Genomic DNA, 25,519 nt, shown 5'->3' with positions numbered 1-25,519 from the left:
ACAGTTCAAACTTACCTTGCACCCTACAAGATAGCATTAAAATGGAATTTACATTGTACTCTTATGCATAAAAAAAGTCAGTGAAAGCAGTATTCTTTAGGTGTGTATTTTAATAAGGGGAGGTCCAGCTCTTTTTTTTTTTGGGGGGGGGGGGGGGTGGTGGTGTGGAATGATACATTTCACACTGTAAACATACTTGCACAAGCTTAAAAGCACCAGTGGATTTTAATATGGCATACTCTTTAGAAAGTATTGTTTCAGTGGTTTCCTCAAGAACAAAACTTCAGGTTGCACATAACTGAATGGCAACCTTTCAACACATGAATAGACAAAGACCTTTTAAATCTAAAATGTATTGTTCAAGTTTTATAAAGATATGGAATTCTTTACATTTGGGTTCCAGTAGAATCTTTTTACAGATGAACACTGAGATACAGGTAGTATCAATGCCACTTTACCCAGAACATCTATAATTATTTTTCATATCTCATTACCTGCACATGATTATTCCACAAGGCAGTACTTGTAGGAAGCAGCTCCTGGGTAACTTGGATACAAGTGTGCAGAAAAATAAATGGAAAGAATTATTTTATCCCCACCTCCAGGTTGTGTTTCCCTTTAATGGAGAAAGACAATACAAATATAGCACACAAATAATTAAGCATGTCATAATCATGGACACTAGAGGTAAAAGATAGAAGCCAGGAATAACTGAAAGGCCAAATAAATAATACATGGGGTTATTGAACATGATGCTGCCTTGGTAATTGAAGAAATCCTGACACCTTGTCAACATCTAAATACACCTCCCATCGTGCTTGCAAGAAAGCTAAACAATGGTAGAAGGGAAGTTGGTGACAGACCCTCTCCTCCTGCTTCATCTTGCATGGAAAAGGTAAGTAACTTTGAGGATTGCATTTTTTTTTACATTAAACCATTTTGAATTTTTTTTAATGAAAATAGATACAGAATGTACAAGACATCAAACTGTAATTCTGTTTCAAGAAGGGAGACTAGCCTGAGCAAAGGAATCTAATTTAACAAACATTATTAGTTAAAATGTATTTACAGTTGTCCAGACTTAATTCCATGTCTGAATGACACAGGTGTAAATGGTCTGTCAAAGTCTAATGTCTCAATTCAGGCTTCAGAAATTTGTTACAAATCACCTAGCTACATTTTCATGATTTTATTCCGTACACTTACCTAACTAAATGCCACTAAGTTGATTGGAAGATGAATCAATATTTGCACTTCAAGTTATTAAGATGGTTATAAATGATGGCACAGTAAATTCAAATGGTATTATTGAGAATCAGAGTCAAAGGCAGCACTTAATTAAAATCAAAATCTACAATTTTATGAAATAGAATTTTTTAACAAATTTAAGCTCTGATTATAAACTTGAAAAATTGTAGTGCCGCCAGTATTGTCCAGTAATTGTGCACAGGACAAAGGGAAAAACAACTGAGTAAATGTAATAAAAACAGAGACCTTTCCAGGTATATTCCTTGGCAACAACAGGACTGTTCCATTATGCAACTTCTTTAAAAAAAGAAACATTTCTTACAATATCCAAAATGAATTGTTTTTGAAAAGCTTGCAGCATAATAAATTGGCGAAAACCAATTTTACAGGCTGTTTTAAGTGATTACTGGAACTACAATTTTCTCCCAATGATAAAAGGCCCATAACAACAACTCTCGGCTTATACCTATAATCGGTCCCTGTAATGGTCCACTGCGCTTTAACCTGAATAACTTCCATTTGATTCATTCCTTTCAAGTGATGGGTAGGCAGAGTCTGGCCTGTCTTCAATGTTTCAGGTTCACAGGTTGTTTGAAGGCTTGTAATGAATTCTGCAGCGATCCTTGAAGACCTTTAAAGTTTAAGGTTAAGAAAAATTTCAAATTCCTGTATATTCTAATTTGCTTAAATCCTTAAATTCCATTTGCTCGTCAGAGATTGCCTAATATCCCACAGAAAATGCATCACTCAGTTCAAAACAGAGCCATGCTGATCTAAGTTGTTGTTGTTCAGTTCTTCATTATTTAAAACCAGGTAGCATGATGAAAATGATGCCTCCACAGGCCTAGGTTGCCATTTTTGGGTGGAATATGTTAGTGTCATGCAGCACGAAACAGGCCCCTCAGCCCAACTGCTCCACGCCATCTAAGCTGGTCCCACATTTGGCCCATATCCCCTTTAAACCTTACCCATCCAAGTTCCTTTTAAATGCCGTTTATGTACCTGCCTCAACAACTTCCTCTGGCAGCTCATTCCATATACATACCACCCTCTGGGTGAAAACGTTACCCCTCAGGTCCCTCTCACCCTAAATCTATGTCCTCTAGTTCTTGATTCCCCAACCCTGGGAAAAAGACTGTGCACATTCACCCTATCTGTGCTCCTCAATCTCCTATTCTCCAATGAATAAAGTACCAACCTACCCAATGTCTCCATCACTGAGTCACTCAAGTCCCAGCTACACCCTCAAAAATCTCCTCTGCATTCATTCCAGCTTAATGGCATCTTTCCTATAGCAGGTGACCAAACCCGAACACAGTGTTCCAAATGCAGCCTCACTAACATGTTGTACTACTACAACATAATGTCCCAACTTTTATACTCAGTGCCTGGACTGCCGAAGGCCAGCATGCCAAAAGTCTTCACCACCCTGTTTACCTGCGACGCCACTTTCAGGAAACCATGTACTTATTATACGCCTGGGCTCTGTTCTACAACACTCCCCAGGGCCCTACCATTAACTATGAAAGTCCTAGCCTCATTCATTTTCCCAAAATGCAACACCTCGCCCTTATCCGAATTAAACTCCATTTGCCATTCCTCATACCACTTCCCTAGCTGATCATGATCCTTCTGTAAATCCTAATAACCACCTTCACTGTCTACAATGCCACCTATTTTAGCATCATCTGCAAACTTACAAACCATGCCTTGTACATCTCCAAATAATTGATGTAGATGACAAATCGCAATGGGCCTAACACTGACCTCTGGGGAACACCACCAGTCACAGGCCTCCAGTCCAAGAAACAACCTTCCACCATCACCCCTGCTCCTTACCATCAAGCCAATTCTGCATCCAATGTGTATATTAACACAGAAGCAAACTGGATTGGACTTGGCTAGAATATGCTCCATAGTCAAAAAGGGTGCACCCACTCAGAGCTCCTACAAGAAGAATTACAAAATTGTATGAGCTGTCGATACCAGCATCCTGAAGTCAATTGGAAGATGAGTCATAGTTGATAACAGCGAGACAATCATACTTGTGAGTGGCCAACCATAGTTCAGCTGCTTCAAAATGTCCAAACCTCTGTCTTAAAGGCGAGGAATGGAACTATTACTGATGATTTGGCTATATTACTCAAACCTTTAATAAGCTTCACAAAAGGTCAACATACAAACACGTGATCCTAGGTCATAAGAAACAAATGTCAAACCATGAACATGTGAAGTTAGGGTAGGGTGGGTGGGCTGTGGAGGAATAAGGCTTCCATCACCTCCAGTACCTGAACTGGACCTGCCATTATCAATACTGCATCAACAACAACCAAGGGGAAGACTGAACGTTCCACAGTGAGTGGCTCTCCTCTTGCCTGTACAATCAGCTTCATCAGGCTCAAGTCAAGAGGCTGATGGAATAAATCACCAGGCATCAGGGCAAGAGATCCAGCAATATTTAGGAAACTTAATACAAGTCATGGCAAAAAGGTATTAATTTGATCAACATGTTTATCATTAAACTCGGTATCGATCCCAACCACAATTGAAGCAGTGTAGGCGAGGTAGGATGCGCTGCAGTTATCTTAACTGCTCCAGGTTTCAGAACCATTAAGGTCAAGAGCTGCCATACAATGGATACACCATCACTTGCAAGTAACACATCATCCTGACTGAGAAATATGCCACCATTTTTTTTATTGGTGGTGCTCCAAAATACCCCAGCTAAAACTATAAACAATTGCAAAAGTGAGCCATTTAGCTAATCATCCTTGCTCTGCCATTCAATAAATTCATGATTAATATGGTACCTTGGCTCCGGCTTCCATATAAACCCTTGGCCCTTGATCCCCTATCCAATGATCTATTTATCTTCTTGTGAATGTTGAACTGAGCTACAGTTCCCTTTGGTAATGAATTTCAAAGATTTACTCCCCTCTGAGTGAAGACTTGACTTCTGATCTAAGTTCTCAATGTTTGACCCCTTATTCTGAGACTGTAACCCTGGGTTCTAGACACTCTGCCCAGAGAGGCATCATTCCTACATTGATCCTTGAGCCCCATGAGCATTCTGTTTGGTCCAGTGAACTCACCTCTCATTTTACTGAACTCAAGAGAGCATAGGACTAGTCTACTTGATAGGATAATCCTCCACAATCTGAAGCATCATCTCTGCTATCTACTGCAGGTATTTCATTTCATAGGCAGGAGACCAAAACAGTGCACAATATTCCAACTGCAGTTTCACCAGTGCCCTGCATAACTGAAGATACTTGCTCACAAATCCTCTTGCAAAGAGGGTCAACATTTCATTTGACTTGCTAATTGCTTGCTGTAGCTACATATAACCTTAATGCGACTTGTGTACAAGGCTGTCCATATCCCCCCAAACACCAGCACCTAGAGAATTACCATCTGGACTGTTACATTACATAGAGAATGTCCAGTGCCATCTTCTGAATGGCAATAGGAACAAGACAAAACACGTGGCCCTGGCAAAGTCACTTATATGCAAAGAACACATTTTTATAATATCTTGTTTGATACATAACCAAATGAGATGCCCTGTCTTGAGATGCCCAAATACAGTAATAAGGTGAAGGCATACTAGGCAACTGTCAATGACAAAACATTAGTTATTAAATAAATCATAGAGGTACTGTTCCAACATGTAGTATGGTATTTGTTCAATTAACTATATAAATGTTATAATGACCATTTTGGAACTCCTTTTACAGCATTGTTACCCTAGCTGAAGTCTATTTGTTATTATTGTTAGGAATGCAGTGAAACTGTTCATCATAATCTGTGCTGAATATGTAATCTCAACAACCAAAGAGGGACTGGTTTAGACAGGCTACAGGATCTTTTGGATGCAAATTAGTTTCCATATTTTTTGTACATACATCCTATTTTCTAATACGTGAATAAAAAGAGTTTCTACCTTCCAACTTCTGTCATTGATAACCTCTTCAACATTTAGTTCAGACTGCATTAGTTTCAACTGAAACAAAGAAAAAATAGAACAATTAGAATCGATGTTAATATTTTACAACACATTATAACTGTAATAAACAATGCAGAAGCTGTCAAGTATTCACTTACTGGAAAAGCATAAGTTAACCTACTGTACATACAGATTGTTAAACTTTTCATATAACCCCTTCCCTCTACCTATTCCTTTCCAGTTCATGGAGTCAACAATTAAGAACTGCTTACAACATGATCACAGAAAACAACATTGTCCCCTATTTAATCAAAACAAAATGCAGATCAACCACTATGACAGATCAGGAACTACAATAGAAACAAAACTTCCTTTAAAAATTTTTTGCTATTCCTAGAAAAGTATATCAGAAACCAAGTGTTTTGACATTTATAATCATGATTTGGGTTGTGCTGAAACTACATGATATAGGAGTAAAGAATATGAATCAGGATTTCTGATCCAATCCAGTGATCTTTACTGAAAATATATACATCAGGGGAGAACAGTATAACAGTTAAGATATCAACCACACTCAAACAACTTGTAAATTTGCACCATTAAGCTACACATCCTTCATTTATCGTAAACGTTCTCAATTCACTGTATGTGTGTGTTTGTTTAGAATATAACGAGACCTTAAACTGAAACACCAATTAAGCTATGTTCGACGCAGGATTTCACTGGAGTAGAAGTCTGCAATAGAAAGAACTGCTGCACTAATTGCAGCTTACAATGCCTCTTGCAAATACAAAACATCTCTCCTATTTTTTGTAAAACAGAAGACAACATTTGGCCTATTAAGTCTATGCTAGCTCCTTACAGTGCAATCCATTCACTCCTTTTACCTAGTTCTATCCCTGAAGACATCCAAAATTATTTTAACTCAAATCCCTATTCAGTTCCCCTTGGAAAGCATTGAACAACCCCCTTTCCACTGACAATGTGGTCCACATCATAATCATTACTTACAAAAGTTTTAAACCACATCACCTGTGTCTTTTGCCCATTGCTTTTAATTTATGCCCCCGATACCTGAACCGTCTTATAATGCGAAATAGTTTCTCTCCGTTTACCTTATCCTAACCTATTATGAATTTGTGCACTACCATTAATTTTTCTCAAGGTAAACAATTCCGTCTTTTCCAATCTAACCTTGCAGCTTAAATCCCTCATCCCAGGAACCATTACAGTAAATCTTTTCTCCAGTTTCTCTCAGACCCTTACATTCTACCCAGTGTGGTGATGAAGAACTGAACATAACACTCCAGCTGTGGCTTAACTAATGTTTTATCAAAGTTTAATGCATCCACTCTGATTTTGCACTCTCAAACTCTATTTTGTACTTTTTGCCACCATTTCTGAACCTCGGGTTTCCATCTGACTTCGAGTTCTCCTGCCACGTCCCTTTGTTCCTTCCATGTAGTCTTTCCTCACTCCTTATGTCAAAATTCACACTTACCTGCATTAAAATTTTAGATACCATTTGTCTGCCCATTCTGCCAGCCTACATCTTCTTGCAGTTCAATTCTGTTCACCTTGCTGTTTATCATATTTGATGTCAAACACTAATTTTGTCAATGTACAATACCAATGACAATACCAACTCAAAATTGAGTCCCTGACCAGCCGCCAGTTATGGCAGGGCTTACATGCCATAACAGGCTACAAGACAAAGTCAGGCTGTGTAGCTAACAACAGTGCATCCCTTCCTGATGAACTTAATGCATTCTATGCGCGTTTTGAACAAAAGGGAAGTGGATTGTCACCACCCACCCTGACAGCCACCAACGCGGCTGAACTTGTGATCACAATGGAGGACGTAAGATCAGCCTTCCGGAGAGTCAACATGAGAAAAGCACCTGGCCCAGATGGTGTCCCAGGCCGCGTGCTCAGATCTTGTGCTGATCAGCTGGCAGAAGTATTTGCGGACATATTCAACCTCTCCCTGCTTCAATCTCAGGTTCCCTCCTGTTCTAAGAAGACCACTATCATCCCAGTACCAAAGAAAAGCAAGGTAGCATGCCTCAATGACTACCGACCAGTGGCTCTGACATCCACCATCATGAAGTGCTTTGAGAGAGGTTGGTCATGGCACGCATCAACTCCAGCCTCCCAGACAACCCGGACCTATTGCAATTCACCTATCGGCAAAACAGGTCTACAGCGGATGTCATCTCCCTGGCCCTAAACTCAGCTCTGGACAGTAAAGACACATATGTTAGACTATCGTTTATTGACTACAGCTCTGCCTTTAATACAATAATTCCAAGCAAGCTTGTTACCAAACTCCGAGACCTAGGACTCAACACCTCCCTCTGTAAGTGGATCCTTGACTTTCTAACAAACAGACCGCAATCAGTGAGGATAGGCAGCAATACCTCCAGCATGATTATTCTCAATACTGGAGCCCCACAAGGCTGCGTCCTCAGCCCTCTACTCTACTCCCTATACACTCATGACTGTGTGGCCAGATTCTGCTCTAACTCCATCTACAAGTTTGCAGATGATACCACCATTGTAGGTTGTATCTCAAACAACGATGAGTCAGAATACAGGAAGGAGATAGAGAGCTTAGTGGAATGGTGTCATGACAACAACCTTTCCCTCAATGTCAACAAAACTAAAGAGCTGGTCATTGACTTCAGAAAAGGGGGTGGTGTACTTGCACTTGTCTACATCAATGGTGCTGAGGTCGAGAGGTTTGACAGCTTCAAGTTCCTGGGAGTGAACATCACCAACAGCCTGTCCTGGTCAAATCATGTAGATGCCACGGCCAAGAAAGCTCACAAGCGCCTCTACTTCCTCAAGAGGCTAAAGTAATTTGGTTTGTCCCCTTTGACTCTCACCAACTTTTACAGATGCACCATAGAAAGCATCCTATCAGGATGTATCACGGCTTGGTACGGCAACTGCTCTGCCCAGGACCACAAGAAGCTGCAGAGAGTTGTGGACACAGCCCAGCGCATCACGGACAACAGCCTCCCCTCCTTGGACTCTGTCTTTACCTCTCGTTGTCTTGGTGTAGCAGCCAGCATAATCAAAGACCCCACCCACCCGGAACATTCTCTCTTCTCTCCTCTTCCATCAGGTAGAAGATACAGGAGCCTGAGGGCACGTACCACCAGACTTAAGGACAGCTCCTACCCCACTGTGATAAGACTATTGAACGGTTCCTTTATACAATGAGATGGACTATGACATCATGATCTACCTTGTTGTGACCCTGCACCTTATTGCACTGCACTTTCTCTGTAGCTGTGACACTTTACTCTGTACTGTTATTGTTTTTACCTGTACTACATCAATGCACTCTGTACTAACTCAGTGTAACTGCACTGTGTAATGAATTGACCTGTACGATTGGTTTGTAAGACAAGCTTTTCACTGTACCTCAGTACAAGTGACTGTAATAAACCAATACTCCATCAACACACATTCAAGTCACTAATATGTCTAAAAATCAGTGGCCCAACACTGACTCCTGGGGAACACCACTGTCTACTGTTCTACAGTCTGAAAGGCAACCATTTACAACACCTTGTTTTCTGTCTTGAGCCAATTTTCTAATCCATGCTGCTACTTTATTTCACGGGCTTCAATTTTGCTAACCAGTCGTCATCTGCAGCTATGTCAAATACCTTCTGAAAATCCATATTTATGACATCCACTGCACTCCCTTCAGCAATCTTTACAGATATATTGGAGATTATTTTCTCCCATGGTGTGTCTCAGTTTCCCAGATCAGATTCCCTTGTGAATATCTGCAGGGTGGCTTTAAATCATAATTTTGACGCGGTGCTAATGATTCCCATTAAGGGAACAGGAACAAAAACAAAGGCAGTGCTGGTAGAACACTGTAATTATTACAGTGAGTTGGTGGCACAAAGTAGCCATGCAGTTTATACTGCAATTAATAGATGCGAATCAATCATACATCATAATCCCTGGGTCTACTTTTTAAAGAGATCATTGTAGGAGTCAAATAGAGTACTGGGCATTGGGCACCATGCATGGTGACCCCTAGGTCTTTATGAGAAATGGAAGGACAATGTAAAGCCAGCAGAGCTGCAGCTGCCACTGCAGGAGAAAGGGACAAGAGGACAAAGTGGCATCCTCTTCATCCACTCACACTCTTAATACAAGGTATCCTCCTCCACCAGGTCTCCCAGGGTCACGTCCAAGTAATCATACTCTCTCTACAATGTATTACTGTGTGCAGGCAACATATTCTACACCTTCAGTCGTGATGGATACGAGCTAATTATATACACTGCTTCATAAATACTACATCCAGATCAGTGCTGTGTGCCAATCTGCAAGTCTCTGGTCTAGCACCTCCAGGCAAATCAAATTAAGGTAATCAACAAAAGGAATAGAATTCTGAACTAAGTCCAGGCTTTCAAACGAGAGGTTGTCTTGCAGGTTCTGTACTCATTTAGCATCTGTTTTCACACTCGAGCCAAGCCATCCCCTTTAAGTTGTTAAAAAGGTTGCAATTAAAAAGTACTCTGGATTTATTATTGGTAATTATTGCAAAATGGAATGAAATTGAACTTAGAACATATATTTTTCAGCACAGACAAGACAAAGATTTGAACTTGTGACCCTTTCTTTGTCAATCTGAGCCTTAAAGAGATGCTTGCAATGGCTAGCAATTTATTTACAATGATGGAGGGAACATTTAGATGAGCAGTCACTCAGGCAGCTACACACCCCTCATAGCTTGCTTTAAAACATTAAGCAAGAAGACCTCAGTGAATCATCATGGAACTTTGTTCCATTAATTTATAAGTATCTACAACTTCTTTTAAATTGACCTTAAAATCTAAAGTTGCCAGATTGTTCTATTGGTAATATTTGCAATTATTCTCAATGTTATTGTTGAACTTTCTTTTGAAACGAGCAGCAGAGCAGAGTCATTACCTACAAATCGATAGCACCATTGGAATAATGAACTCCAGTAACACTTCAGCAACAAAATAGAATTCTACCATGTCTTTTAAGTGTGTTAATTACTAAAAAACAAAGTATAGCATATTGACATCTACAGATATATTTTCTTAAAGAGGAGCTTCCTAGAGTGTGCATGGATATCTTACATTAGTTTGTTCTTTTCGAAGTCGTTTTATTAGTGTTAAATTATCCTTGTCTTTATTTCTCTCTTCTCGTAATTTGTTCACCATACTGGAGGACTGGTTTATGCAGGTCTTTATGGCTTTTTCCCTACTAGCATGAGCTTCCTTTAGCTAAAACAAACAAAAGAGAAAGATATGTACACAAAGTTTGCAATATTATACGCTTGCATCAATAAAGTCAACAAAAATGACAGAAATGGTCTGGGTTGTAACTTAGCTTTTATCACTCTAAGTAAACTTAAAAGAAACAAGTATTTAAAAATTAAAATAGAGAATTAACACTTTATAAAATTTTTGAAATTAAAATCTGGTTTTGAAATGAGTCTTCCACATTCGATCTTTCCTAATATTCCTTAATGTAGGGTTTTTTTAAATTCTGTTCAGATTATTTTTTGGGTGAATCTTATGTTAAGTCAATAGGATTGCTGGGGAAATTGTTCTCAATATTTCCACACCAGATGCAATAATAATTCCTAGTCTGATGACTGTCCTGGCAGATTCCTCCTCGTTCCTGTGAGAGACTTGGTTCGAGTTTGCCAAAATCCATTCACGGATGTTAGATTGATTGTGAGATCCTACTAAAGGTGGCTGCCAAAATACAAGCATTTCTTTAACCTGAAGTGGTCCATTATTGACTGTACCCATAGCAAGTGTCGGTGAAAGACCACATATGGCCTGGACCATCACTTCAGTCTTTTAGAACTTGATTGCTGGTCAAAGTACAGATACTGCAAACTTCCTCCTAAATTGTCTGCAAAAAAATGCACCTACGGTAGAAGTGCATTTCCTCTAGCACAGACATCACAGTTCCAATTTTCACAGGGGGCATCTTTACGCCGAGCAATTCTGCCACATCGTGAACTGCATACCTATTATGGCAAAATATTATCTAAACTCACTTCACCCAAAATCTGCAGATGCAAAAGTTTCCTCTCAATTGCCTAATTAGATCCTTCTGCAATAATGTTGAATGCAATTGTAATAAGTTCAAATGACTCGTAGATTTGCCCGACTATTAAAATACAGCGAACAAGGGCCATGTCTTACAGCTTTTATGTTCAGCTGACAATGCAAAACATAAAAGACAGGAAAATGTTAATCAATATCAACCATTAAGATTAATTGACATCTACCAACTAATAAAGGAAAAAACATGCAAACCAAAGCAACTCAGTGAGGCTCCTGGAGTATCCATGAAAATGGATACTAAAAAGCAACATCACATGTTTGTGTTCATAACACTTAGCCTGAATTTCAGACAAACTTCCAAACCACACACCTCAGCTGAAGTCACAAGTGCCATGGGTCAATCACTGTTTATTCTAAATCATTAACTAAACAGTTAGTTATACAGTCTAATGATCGATCAGTGCTTTGATTTTACATCCAGAGAAGGAAGAAATTGGGTGTGTGTGAACAAAACATACTGAGTATTAAGTTTTTTCTTAAATGGAGGTTACCAGACATTAAGGGTTCCTGTATTTGTTTCATTGGCATGTTGGTTCCATTGCTGTATTTGAATAAAAGGCACTCCTGAAGTAATTCCACTGTCTCTCCCTTCATGCAACTGATAATCATTTTCAAAATTTGGTATGACCTCGACTTCCTTAGAATTTGTCAACACTGTCAGGTGGTCATCAATCAGTAAAATTCAACAATGCCTGAGGGTACCCTTATCTTCTAGCAAAAGTGTGACAGAAACCCAGATCAACAGGAATGAACACGAGGGCACATGAGAGAAAATAGGTTATAGGGAAATAAGGAGGAGAATGGTAAACAGGCAAATCTTTGTAAAAAGCAAGACTTCAGCATTACTTACTGAATGGTAAAGCTCTTTGCATCTTGCGCTTGCATCAATCTTCCCAGCAAAGGATGCTGTAGGGAGACTAGTATTTAATTCATGGATTATCCTATCATCAATTTGTCGCATCACCCGCAATACTTCCTATTTTTGGGACAGAAAAAAAAAATTGTTAAATGGAGCACCTATAGGAGGACCTTTCATTATCCACCAGTCACAAAATTTGTCAGTACCTAATTGATAGAAAAATTATAGCCTCATTGGATCACTTGCAACACCGGGCACCATAACTTAGAAAAGATGTCACGGTATAGAATGATACCAAAGATAAGAGATTAGAATCAAGCAAAGACTAAAAAAGCAAGGGTTGTTCTTAGAGCAGAGACATTTAGGAAACATTTAAAGAGAGATTCAATATGTTTAATAAAATTAAAAAGGATAAACAGTTTCCAGTGGCGAGAGGATCAACCAAAGAATTTAAGAAACAGAACAGAATAGAGACTTGTGAACAAAAATTCTGCTTTGCACTGGTGATGTAGCAAGGAGTGGCCTAATTGGATAACGCATGTGGAACCAACGTAAGTATCAGGGGCCAGATAGAATGCTTTTGCAAAGAACATACTTTTTTTAAAGAAGAAAATTATTCTTATGTAGATTGCAGCTAGCCTGACAAACTAACATTTATTCCAGGCAGAGGCCTACCAATTAAATCAACACCCAACCTTAACTGTAATATGCACTTTCTTCCCTTTCCTCCACCTGACACAAAAAATGGTAGGATGTGGGACTAGATAATGACCATCACATAGATGGTAGCAAGTGGGACAGTCTGGATCAGCCACTGACCCTGGAGAAGCTGACTGACTCTATCCATTCCCTTGGCATGAATGAAACTCCCGGAAGCTACAGCTTACCAGCAGAGTGTACTCGGCTGTGTGGGACTGGATGGGCCTGGACCTGCTGGAAGCGTATAACATTACGTTTCTGGCAGGCAACATGTCAGACTCCATGAAGAAGGGCATCATTACCCTCATCAACAAGCATAAGGGGGAGAGGGAGGACATCAGAATTGGAGACCCATTTCATTGTTGAATGTGGACTATAAGATCCTGTCCAAGGCCATTGCCAGCTGGGTCAAGTGTGCTCTGGAACAGGTGATCCAACCAGAAAATCTGTGCTGTACCAGGCAGGAAAATCTCTGACAGCCTTGCGTTACTCAGGGATACCATTGCCTACATGCAGGACAGAGGGGTGGATGCCTGCCTAGTCAGCTTTGACCAGGAGATGGCCTTTGACAGGATATCACACACGTACATGATGGATGTGCTCTCAACATGAGTTTTGGGGAGGGAATCAGAAAGTGGATCCAACTGCTCTACACAGATATCCATACTGCAGTCCAAATTAATGGGTGGGTGTTTCCCATCAAGTCTGGAGTCAGGCAGGGTTGTCCACTTTCCTGTCTTGTTTGTGTGCTGCATTGAAACCTTTGCCGAATCCATCTGGAAGGACAAGAAGGTAAGAGGGGTGACGTTGCCAGGCAGTGGAGGCACACAAGTCAAAACGTCCCTGTACATGGACGACATCGCTGGCTTCTGCTCAGATCCACGGTCTCCTTATTTTAAAAAAGGATATACTTGTTTTGGAGGCAGTCCAAGAGAGATTCACAAGGCTAATTCCTGGGATAAGAGATTTGTCCTATCATGAGCAGCTAAAGAAGTTAGACCTGTAATCTATGGAGGGGTGATCTTATCGAAGCACAGAAAATCCAAAGGGAGCACATCAGGGTAAATGTTGAGAGGTTTCCATCAGTGGGAGAGTCTTAAACAAGGGGACATAGTTACAAGATTAGAAGATGTTCATTTAAAACTAACATCTAGGAATTTCTTCTTGCAGAGTACAATAAATCTCTGGAATTCACTACTTTAAGGGGTTGTGGAGGCACCAAACACCATTGGTGGTGTTCAAAGAGGAGATGGATATATTTTTGAAAGTTCAATGAATCGATGACTATGGGGAATTGCACAGAAGAGGAGTTGAGGCCTGGAACAGATCAGTCATGATCCTATTCAATGACAGGGCAGGAGTACAGCGTCAGGTGACCTATTCCTATTTTCTTGTGTGTGGACACACCGGCCAGAGGAAACATCCTCCCCATATTCATTCAGTGTAACCCTATCAGAACTTTGTAAGTTTCAACATGATCCCTTCTCGTTCTTCTAAACTCAAGTGAATACAAAATCAGTGGACTTTATCACACCTCACACAGCATTGCCGCCATCCCAAGACATCGACCTGAACGTTAACTGTTTCCCTCTACACTGTTGGCGCCCGGCCTGCTGAGTATCTCCAACATTTTCTGGTTTCATTTCAGATTTCCAGCTTGTGGTTGTTCAGCTTTGAAAAGTTTTTTTTTAAACGTCTCTTAACTATTCCCGAATCCGACGGAAGGTCATTGACCTGAAACATGGGAGCAGCTTTTCTCCACAGACGCCGCCCGTGGGAGCTCCGAGACCGCGGTCTCTGCCAGAACCGACCCGAGGGCAGCCCCCGGGAGCGGGGCGGCCGCTCGGTGCTCAGCCCGCGGCCGCCGCAACCGTGAAGGGCGAGTGGCGCCAGCACGGCGGGGCCAGCCCAGGGGCCTGGTGTGTGCTGACCTCAGCCCCTCCATCCCCTCATCCCCCTCACCTCCCTCCATCCCCTCATCCCCCTCACCTCCCTCCCTCCGACCCCTCCTCCTCCCTCCGTCCCCTCCCTCACCTGAAACTCCGAAAAGTCCTGGCAGCTCGGCTCCGCGCTGGGCGCCGCCATCTTCCCGCCGCCTCAGGACCCGAGCTGACCAGGCTGCCCCATTCACCGCCTGCGCCCAGTGCAGCCACCGACAACCCGCGGACAAACATCGCGAACCTCACGCGTACGCTGCACGTGTTATTAGATGTTACTTAATATGTTATAAATGCTGGCTGGTCGGCAGGCTCTATAATACTTATAACCGCCAAAGTTTCATTTCTATATCTCTCACAGCCATCCTCCAGCACGGCAGCTCGTCCACGACAAAAACTCGGTGTGATAATTTTAATCGTGCCCACAGGTTGCCGGTGTGTGTTTTGCGGCAGTGAGCAGGCCGAGCCGGAGCGGGAGCGGCGGGCAGCGGGCAGGGACCTGGCGGCGGTGTGGCCGGGCCCGGGACCCGGGATGTGGAGGAGGGCGGCGGCGGCGGCGGCCGTCCTGTCCCGCACACACGGGGCGGCCCCTGTCTGCAGGAGTCTCCCGCAGTTCGCTCCGGAACAGCGGCCGGTGGGTCGGCAGAGCGGGCGATGCGCTTCCAGTAACCCGAGGGAGAGCGAAAGGCCCGCGCGGGATGGAGCGGTGACAGTGCGGGAAGGTGAAGGTCAGGCGGGGGGACTGGGGGAGGATCGGTGGGGGCCGAGGGCAATCGGTGAGGGGGGGGGGGAAAGGGGAGATTGGTGGGGGACTGGGGTGGAGGGGAGATTGGTGGGGTAGGACTGGGGTCGGTGGGCAGGCAGGGAACAGTGGGGGAGTTGGGGCGGTGGTGGTTGTGGTGGAGGGGCACTGTCGGTGGGAGAGGGGTCCTGAGGTTTTTAGTGGGCAATGGGTCTATAAGGTGTTTTGGGGTATGGTGAAAGAAAGCGGCCTTATGAGGTGGGGGTGGGGTGGAAGCATCCAATTTGTATATTGGTGGGTTCCACCTAAAGAAATGCAATAATTAGCATTTAATCTGTTCCATGTTCCTGGAGGGATAAATATTGGGTTCCACTCTCAGGAGGAGTGAGGATCAGAAGGACATGAATTTGCAAACAGTCCATCTCAATTGATGGTGAAAAGGGCTATGTGCTGCTCCCTGCATGCTTCACACAGTGAAGATAGTGTCCACTCTGCCTCTAAATGGGTAGAATCTACACTGTGACTCAGGGAGAGCTCTGTTATGGGAAGAGAATGGCAGATTTAAGGGCATACTCAAAGTCTCCTTGAAGAAATGCAACATCCCAAGTGGCTCCTGAGAATCTTTGGCCCATGACCACTCAACAGACAGAAGTGTTGGACTTGGTACTGAGAAACTCCAAGACCATGTAGTGGGTGCACACACAGTCCCTGTGTAAACAGCAAAAGGAGCAGGCCACTGTGCAAGCTACTCACCTACCTGCCCTGTCAGCTGCTACCTGCCCCATCTTTGGGAGCATTTGTGGTTCCCACCATCATCCACATTAGCAACCTTAAATTCACTCCCATTTTACCTCAACCCATCCTGGATCCCAAAGGGCATTCTAAGAAGACCGGGCAGGATACTCATGCTCCACTTGAATAGTGTTTTTGTAATTTTATGTCCATTTGAGTAGATGTACATAACCTCAGTTTAGTACCTTTACTGAAAGATTGCACATCTGATAGTGGAGCATTCCCTCCATACTGTTAGCCTTGATTATTTGTTTAAGTCTTTGGAACACACAATTTGATTCTATCACTGCGCTGAAGCTATTTATTGGCAATTTTAATGAAAAAATTGACTTGTTCATCAGCCAGCCCTGTTCTATTAAAATTTATAAAATGCTGGAAATACTCAGCAAATCAGGCAGGATCTGTGGAAAGAGAAACAGTCAATGTTTCGGGTCTGGGCCCTTTGTCTGACAGATGGTCTTCGAGTTGAAATGTTAAATGTTTCTCTTCCCGCAGACGTAGCCTGACCTGCTGAGGTGTTTCCAGCAATTTTTATTTTTCAGAATGCCAGCATTTACAGTTTTGATTTTCTTTTAAACTTATCTACATATTTTTCAGGACGCCCAGCTTTCAAATTACCAGGACACAAACCTTCAAGTTTTGATAAAAAGTTTTTGATATGGACTGGTCGTTTCAGAAGAGAGGAGGATATTCCAGCAGAGGTTTCGTAAGTGATGAAATGGGTATGGGATTTTACTGGTTGGTGGCTTTTACACGGGGGCGCTGGTGCTTTTTGATTTTTATTCACTTGTCACCTCACTGCTTACAGCATTGGGCGGTAGGATTGCTGAAAATAGTTGCAATACATGCATAATGTAACAATAAGCTGGTTTTAGTAACCATTACATGGTGAAATGTATTGTATTTGCTACTAAAGATAAACATTTTTCTATCAGCTTGTGCAATGCATTTACACAGGCTTCTGTCTGCTACTACAACAAATAAGGAATAAATGTACACAAAGCAATTGCATTCCCTAGTGCCCTACCATTCCAACAAGTGTCACTTTACACTTATCTGAATTGAACTCCATTTGCCACTCCTCAGCACACTTCCCAAACTGATCAAGATCCTCCTATAATCTTGGAGACCCTTCTTCACTATCGACAATGCCTTCTAATTTCATGTCATCTGCAGATTTGCTGGTCAAACCTGTGGATTCACATCCAAATCATTTATATAAATAACAAGGGTCCCAACACCAACCCGTGGCACATCACTTGTCAAAGGTCTCCATTTCCAAGAACCAACCTTCAACCACTATTCTCCGCTTCCTACCTCCGAGCCAATTTTGAATCCACCTAACTTTCCCTGGATTCCATGGGACCTTCCAGAGCAGCCTGCCATGCAGGACATCGTCAAAGGCTTTGCTAAAGTCCAAATAGACACCACCCACTGCCCTACCTTCATTCTACAAATATTCTTACCAGCACTTAACCCTTTCTATCATGCTGCACTGCAGAATACAACTTCATTTACTTTTGGCTGCTTCATCCTCTCCAGACTACACAAGCTTTCCATCACTGTCTGCAAATAATCGTCATATTTACAAGCTCTGGGTGGACCACTGGTGTTACCATGCTGTAGTTTGCATTTACATAACATTAATTTTGTATTACAATTTCATAGGTAAGTTTTATTTTAAAAAATTGCTGTTTGGCACTTATTGGGAGATATCTCAACTTCAGTGTCAGTACTGGACCAAATGAATAGTCAACTTCAAGTTATTTGCAAAGTATGCAACTTAGCCTATTGCCTGTGCAAACCAGCTGCCTTACACTCTTGCCATTCTTCCTTCATTCTCAGATGCTCCATACTGAATAAAAACATTACATGGACATCTAATGGTTGACCAATTTATTTGTTTCAGGGTTGAGATGATCCATGCTGCAAGGAACAAGATAAGAGTGAAAGGCTGTTATTTAATGGTGGTCATGACCATTATAGGTTGCATTGGAACAATCATTTCAGGAAAGAAGGTAAGAAGTAAACCTTACTGATTGCATGCCATAAATCAAGTTCTGTTTTCACAACCACTTTCTTTTGCCTTGGGAACAGAATGTCATATGACCAATAGTCCTCGTCTGGGTCATAACATGATTTAAGTTATGTGAAACTGAATTACCATGGTAATGTTCTGTTTGGAGAAGTAAGCCTAGGAATGTATTAGTGCCTTTATGTGCAAATCATAAGTGGTTTAACTTGGGGTAGATCACATTAGTGGTAACTTCCAGGTGAAAGCAAGGAAGCGACCTTCACTTTAATGTGATGCTTTCCCATCCTGCACACTTTCCACCTTGGCTGGGTAAATTGGACCTTTTGAATGTGACCTTCATTAAACGCTTGTAGTACAATGAGGAGGAGGTTGTACTTTGTTGTATTTATGTATTTAAAGAACTGTTTTCTGATGGGGATAATGGACCGGGCAGCTTCAGAATTTGCTTTCAAATCCAGTGTGGAGTTAAACTAACAGGAGGATTTTTTCCTTAAGTATTCAGTTGCTCAGATATTACGTGTCTTAGTGATGACAGAACTGAGTTTTCTAGATGAGGCATGGCAGGATTTGCCAGATCCCTGTTGCTTATCTGTGCACAATGAAGGATATTATTTGAAACAAGAGCAATTAGAGCAAAAATAGTATTGTTCTAAACCATTATCTTATAAACCATTTAAAACTGAAAGACAATTTTAAAATGAAAATTATGAACTAATTTAAATTACACACCGTCGTGCCTTTCACATTTCACTTCCTCGTGGGTTTTGAAGTCTTAGTACTAGGCCACAGCCTGTATGGCTTCCTTTATGGCTGGCTGCGAGTTCCAGGTATTTATGCTGTACGAGAAGATATGAGATACTGAGGATATCCACAGTAGTGTCCTGAACCTTCACACCAGCTGACCTCTTGGTGGAGGGGCAGGGTCTGCTTCAGTTCTTCGACCACTCCAACAGCATTTCAAGCCTCCACATCCTGAGCTGGCTGACTACCGAGTCAGAGGGGTCTGGTTCCCGTTGCCTGCACTCTTCAACTTTGTTGTTATTACAGTGCTAGAATTCCACCCACAATGGGAGGTGGGTGATGGAAGCAAGGGGAGTAGGGGTTGTTGTTGTGCATGTTGATTCTCCTCCAGAGAGCAGTTCTTGCATGCTGTCTCTCTTCGCCTGAAGAACATTCTGGTTGTGCTGCAACATCTCTGATACCTTGCCTGCTTAATGAGGATATCAAGCTCTTTCCTGGTGACATAGTCCAGACCTCCATCTGGATCATGAACTATATAGAAGCAGCAAAACTGCTGTATCTGTGACTCCAAGATTTCACCTGAATCCATAGATGCTGTTATGGGATAGTTGGCCATACCTAGCAAAGTAGGTCATAGTTTTGACTGAGCATAATCTCTGCCCATAGTATCTCTAATATGCATCCCTCTACCCTAATCTGCTTGTCATGATGCACTTTGGTGTCATCATTGTCCTCCTCTTCCAGACACCTTCCCTACTAGCACCACCACATCTCCTCTATCTCGGGGACAGGGAAAGTATCCTGCTACCCTGCCTAAATACCTTTATGCAGAATCAGTGATAATAATGAGGGTGCTTACAGTTGATTAAATGAAAGGGGATGAAATGATCACAAAATATTGTTTGAGAGTATATCTACAGATAAACCTACTTGACTTTGTCCTTGCCAATCTATCTGTGGCACTTCCAATTCACTCCACATTGAAAGCAAAAAAAGTTTAGAGTACTTGATAACCCATTTGGGATCAGACAACATCACAACTGTAGTATAGAAAGACCTGTGCTCCAGAACTAGCGGTGCCTGTTGCCAAGCTATTCTTGTACTGTTACAACACAGGCATCTACCTGACGATGTGCCCAGGTAGGTCCTGTGAACAGGACAGATTCAATCTGGCTAATTGCTGTCCAATCGATCTCAATCATCAAAACAATGAAAGCTGTCACTGACAGTGCTCTCAAGTGGCCCTTACTCACTGCTGCCCAGTTGGGATGTTGGGACCACTGCACTCCAGACCTGGAACATGGACCGAAATGCCAAATTCCAGAGGTAAGGCGAGAATAACTGCCCTTGACATCAGACAAAAATTTGAGTGTGGTGTCAAGGCACCCTGGTAAAACTGAAAATAATGGATGTCAAAGGAAGTGATTGGAATTATATCTCACATAAAGAAAGATGGTTGTGCGAGTTCAATCATCCCAAACCCACTACATTTGTGCAGGAGTTGCTCAGGGCACTGGCCCAGGCCGAACAACCTTCACCTGCTTCATCAATGACCTTCCTTTCACCACGAGGGCAGAAGTGGGAATGTTCACAGATGATTGCACAATGTTCAATTTCATCACAACTCATCAGCAAATGAAATAGCTTGTGTCTGCACATACCAAAAGCTACACAAAATTTAGGCAGAGGCTGATAAATGGCAAACATTTGCCCTAGAAAATTGCTAAGTAATTACCATCTCCAAGAGAGAGGGTCTTACTCCTGATGCAGGGACTCGAACCAAAACATTAACTATCCCATTACAACCACAGACAATGCTTGACCCACTGAGTTCGTTTTTTTGCTCCACGTTCCAGTATCTGCAGTCTTGTGTCTCTGACATTACATTTGCTGAGTTACTCACCATCAAAATTGTAAGGGTCACCACTGACCAGAAACTCAACTGGACCAGCCACCAATGCCATGGCTACAAAAGGTTAAAGGATGGGTATCCTGTGGTGAGTAACTCACCAACTGACACCCCCAGGGCTTTCCACCATCCACAAGGTACAATCAGAAGCATGATGGAGTACTTTCCATTTTCCCCTGCAGAGTGGGGCTCTGACAAAATTCAAAACTATCCAGGACAAAGCAGCCTGCAGGATAAGTACTCTATCAAGCACGATAAACTAGTGCATAGTGACTGCAATGCACTCAGGCCACTCTGACAGCACTTGCCAAACACATGCTGTCCTACCATCAACGACAAAGTGTTCCTAAAGCATGTGCATAGGAACACTCCCACCTGACTTGGAAACATCCAGTCCTTCATTAACACTGGGTTTATATATCTGGAACTCCACATCCTAAGGAATGTGGGAGTACCTTCACTATAGCTGTTCCAGACAGCACTGACCACCACAATCTCAAGGGTAAGTTAGTGATGGGCAATAAGTGCAGGCCTTGCTGGCAATACCTAGATCCCAAAAAATACAACTTAAACAAGAGTGATGTTCTTTTTGAAAAAGTGGTTAGGAGCTCAGTGGCCCCTCTGCATGAGGTGCAGGATGGTCTCCTGGTTCAGGTGCTCCACACAAGCAGCACTTTTCCATTCCTCAACTTTTGCCAATATTGTGTAATCTCTTCATTATTGTCCCTTTTGGAGGTGTGATTAATACTTGTGTACTCTCCTTAATCAGGAATGACAGTGTATTCATCCTTTACCCAGACAAGCAGAGACCCAACAACACTGTTACTGATCAATCTACTTCAAGCTTACTGCACGAGTGCCTCCCAGCTCCATAACTTCTATCACCAGCATAGGGGATGCAATATCAATTGATGCAACAGAGTTGGTTAATGAAAATCAATGGCTGAAACCATTAAGGATAAATCTTGACCAAGATTAAAGGCAGCTGCTCACCACCTTCTCAGAACCACAACACCAGTTATTTGTTGCTAATACCCAGCTACCTCACCTGCCCAATGTGGGATATTTATGGTGGGGTTGGATAGCGAGGGGTGTGAGGGTGCTAGTGTCTCAAAGTCTTTACAATTGGCCAAATGGAATGACAGTGGAGTTATCACATATCCTAAAAGAATCAAAATAAATGTTCTTAACAGGTATTGCTGCGTTTTCTAACTAATGTTCAATTTAAGAAAGCCAATCAAATTTTTAAAAAAATCAGGAGACAGGAATCCTTGACTCTCAGGCAGACTATAAATTGAGTACATTTTAACAAGTCAAATTTAGTTCATATCATTAGGAATGAAAGGTTAGGTGTTCTCCTCACACCCCTTATACTATACCATTTTAGATCTTCTGCCACATCCAACATGTTTCAAGGGAACACATTTCAGTGGACAGCATTCAGACAGATTGCACCACAGCTTAGTATGGAAGCTTCAATCCTGGTATGGATCGCAAGAGGCCGCAGAGGGTTGTAGACTCAGCCAGATCCATCATGGGCACCTCCCTATCAAGGATATCTTTAAGAGGCAGTGCCTCATGAAGGCAGCATCCATCACTAAGGACCCTCACCATCTGGGACATGCCTTCTTCTCATTACTACCATCAGGGAGGATCTACAGGAGTCTGAAGACCCACACCCAATGATTCAGGAGCAGCTTATTCCCCTCTGTCATCAGATTTATGGACGGTCCATGAACACAACCTCATTGTTCCTTTTGTTTTTGCACTATTTATTTTGTAACTTATAGTTTTTGTCTTTGCACCGTACTGCTGCCGCAAAACAACAAATTTCACATCATACGAGACAGTGATAATAAACCTGGTTCTGATTTTGGGATAGGCCAATGAAGATTGTAGTCACAGCACAGAAGTTAACTTTGTGTGAAACTTAGCTATTGAAGCTTTTAAAGTTTCAAGACAGTCTCTCTTATGTTTGCAGGCTGCAAAGAGACAAGAATCGCTGACAGCCATGAATATGGAAAAGAAAGCCAAGTTGAAAGCGAGTCAGCAAGAAGTAAAGGTTACAAAAAGCCAGTAATGGGAGTATGGACTGAAACAGAAATGGGTCCCAGTTAACTCTGCATTCGTGTATGGATACATTGTATATTAGTGGTACAAAGTATTTTGCTGCATAAACATCAGGCTCCCTAGAAATGTAACCAATTTATAAAATAATAATATTGCCTAAATGGTATATTTAAGAAATGTTCATGAAAGCTGACAAGATAACTTATGTACACAGAAATGTTACGTACAGAATTGTTATTACCTTTCCTGCAGCTAACCTGTTTGCATTTCAGCTGTCTTGTTGTCATTAAAGATCCAGAACCATGTAAGAGTAATAGCTGCTTTGCTGACAAGTTCTGTATGTGAAACACATAAAATGGATGTCTTGTAGCATGTGGATCTTTTGCATTAGAACTACCAAATATCATCATACACTGCTTTGCCAAAACGGTTGGTGATATAGATAACAAATGTACTGCAGGTGTTTTCTGTTTCAAAAAATTCAAGAAAAACTGTCCTAGCTACACAGTCCCAAATGTAAAATGAATTCTTTAATAAAACCTTTGCTGATGTTCTTAACTACTGTGCAAAGATCCTGCTATTTGGACTGAACAGGAAAGGCCTCTGCCTGTATAGGGTTTGATTGTCCATGCACCTACTGTATAAAATACAAATGGAAAATTCATGATAAATTTAAAGATGAAGTGCATACCTATTTCTCCTAGGATGTTTCATGTTCAACATTTTGCTTCAATCAATCTAATTAAACTGTAATTTATACTGTATAAACTGTACAGAATCCTAAAAAAGTCAATTTCCTGTAAAGGCATATTAATAGGCAGGGTTACCCCTATTGAGCATGTCTACTGTTTAATTACATTTATTTGATGTCTTTTTAGATCAGAAATTAAAACACTAAATAAATTCCACCTGAGATGTAATTGTAATATAATGGAATTCTTGTTTTATTCAAACTAGGAGTCATTGTTAGGAACTAAAGTTTCTGGTGCCAAATTTTCACATGAATCTTAAAAAGGAATGGTACACTCAAGCAATACATGTTACTAGTGAAAGATAGAGGATACCTACCTTACATTACAGTTGCTGAATTCTGTGACTACCTTGGTTTTTCACTAACTGACTCTCCATCTTACAGGTAAAAAGGCCTTTATATCATGCCTCCTCTGTGATCTTCACTAACTTAACACCAACTTGTATTAGTTCTGCATTATAATAAGTTGTCTTTGCAGTTAGAGAAAACATTATTGCAAAAGTGATGGATTCTTTGCAACAGAACTACCAAATATCATACACTGCTTTGCCAAAATGGTTGGTGATATAGATAACAATGTACTGCAGGTGTTTTCTGTTTCAAAAGATTCAAGAAAAACTGTCCTAGCAACACAGTCCCAAATGTAAAATGAATTCTTTAATAAAACCTTTGCTTATGTCCTTAACTACTGTGTAAAGATCCTGCTATTTGGACTGAACAGGGAAGGCCTCTGCCTGTTATAGGGTTTGTTTTATCCATGCACCTACTGTTTAAAATACAAATGGAAAATTCATGATAAACTTAAAGATGAAGTGCATGTCAAATTTAATTTAGATGAGCCAAACCTAAACATATATTTAAAAAAAGTCTAGTACTGGTTGTGTTGGCTGGTTTAGTAATTCTGCAGTTTGGTTAATTGGACTGTGTAGTCTGTATAATCACTAAATCCACTCATAATTATAAACCACTTGGAGGGACTGAATTGCTCTACTATCTTAACCTCTGCACAAATAACCAACACATTGTTCTCCAGCCAGTTTCCCCATGCACCAGTCACAAAGCTCTTAAACTACACTGTAATAACCTCATTCAAAAGAGCCCCAGCTGATGTTCATATCTGGGGGTTCATATCCACAGGTCACTGAAAGTTGCCTCAGGTGGATAGGGTAGTTAAGAAAGCTTATGGGATGTTAACTTTCATAAGTCGTGGGATCGAGTCTAAGAGCCGCGAGGTAATGATGCACCTCTACAAAACTGGTTAGACCACACTTGGAGTACTGTGCTCAATTCTGGTCGCCTCATTATAGGAAGGATGTGGAGGCGTTGGAAAGGGTGCAGAGGAGGTTTACCAGGATGCTGCCTGGATTAGAGAGTATGGATTATGAGGAGAGACTAAAGGAGCTAGGGTTTTACTCATAGGAGAGGAGGAGGATGAGGAGAGACATGATAGAGGTATACAAAATATTAAGAGGAATAGATAGAGTAGACGGCCAGCACCTCTTTCCCAGGGCACCAATGCTCAATACAAGAGGGCATGGCTTTGAAGTGATGGGTGGGAAGTTCAAGGGAGATATCAGAGGAAGGTTTTTTCCCCAGAGAGTGGTTGGGGTATGGAATGCGCTGCCTTGTATGGTGGTGGAGGCT

The 25,519-nt window shown here is 41.6% G+C and overlaps 2 protein-coding genes across 3 annotated transcripts; one reads left to right on the top strand and one right to left on the bottom strand.

The window, feature by feature from the left end:
• Positions 1–92: 92 nt before the first annotated feature.
• mix23 (mitochondrial matrix import factor 23) lies at positions 93–15,354 on the bottom strand. Of its 2 annotated transcripts, none has more exons than XM_052013637.1 (5): positions 14,933–15,354; positions 12,191–12,316; positions 10,336–10,482; positions 5,192–5,251; positions 93–1,879 (listed from the first exon to the last, which is right to left on the bottom strand). In XM_052013637.1, exons 1-5 carry the CDS (start codon positions 14,981–14,983, stop codon positions 1,829–1,831), a joined length of 435 nt encoding a protein of 144 aa, XP_051869597.1. In that variant the 5' UTR covers positions 14,984–15,354; the 3' UTR covers positions 93–1,828. The 2 variants fall into 2 exon arrangements, with proteins under 2 accessions (XP_051869597.1, XP_051869598.1); XM_052013638.1 differs by lacking the exon at positions 14,933–15,354 and adding an exon at positions 14,433–14,546.
• LOC127569219 (protein FAM162B-like) lies at positions 14,314–24,560 on the top strand. Its single transcript, XM_052013636.1, has 5 exons — positions 14,314–14,360; positions 15,264–15,563; positions 16,967–17,075; positions 18,279–18,387; positions 23,036–24,560. The coding sequence occupies exons 2-5, from the start codon at positions 15,368–15,370 to the stop codon at positions 23,132–23,134; spliced, it is 513 nt and encodes a 170-aa protein (XP_051869596.1). The 5' UTR covers positions 14,314–14,360; positions 15,264–15,367; the 3' UTR covers positions 23,135–24,560.
• The last annotated feature ends 959 nt before the right edge of the window (positions 24,561–25,519 follow it).

The sequence above is a fragment of the Pristis pectinata genome, chromosome 4 (genome assembly GCF_009764475.1).
Source record: "Pristis pectinata isolate sPriPec2 chromosome 4, sPriPec2.1.pri, whole genome shotgun sequence".
Classification (NCBI taxonomy): domain Eukaryota; kingdom Metazoa; phylum Chordata; class Chondrichthyes; order Rhinopristiformes; family Pristidae; genus Pristis; species Pristis pectinata.
The sequence above is the reverse complement of the archived record's forward strand: the minus strand, read 5'-3'. Positions and strand labels throughout refer to the sequence as shown.

Bases quoted from the DNA above. Each gene is read 5' to 3' on its own strand.
- mix23 (XM_052013637.1), bottom strand. From the start codon at position 14,983: ATGGCGGCGCCCAGCGCGGAGCCGAGCTGCCAGGACTTTTCGGAGTTT. The intron at 10,483-12,190 runs GTAAGTAATGCT...TGTTTGTTTTAG, and splicing joins GCAAAGAGCTTTACCATTCA to CTAAAGGAAGCTCATGCTAG. The intron at 1,880-5,191 runs GTAGAAACTCTT...TAAACTTTAAAG, and splicing joins TCAATGACAGAAGTTGGAAG to GTCTTCAAGGATCGCTGCAG.
- LOC127569219 (XM_052013636.1), top strand. From the start codon at position 15,368: ATGTGGAGGAGGGCGGCGGCGGCGGCGGCCGTCCTGTCCCGCACACAC. The intron at 15,564-16,966 runs GTCAGGCGGGGG...CATATTTTTCAG, and splicing joins GACAGTGCGGGAAGGTGAAG to GACGCCCAGCTTTCAAATTA. The intron at 17,076-18,278 runs GTAAGTGATGAA...TATTTGTTTCAG, and splicing joins GATATTCCAGCAGAGGTTTC to GGTTGAGATGATCCATGCTG.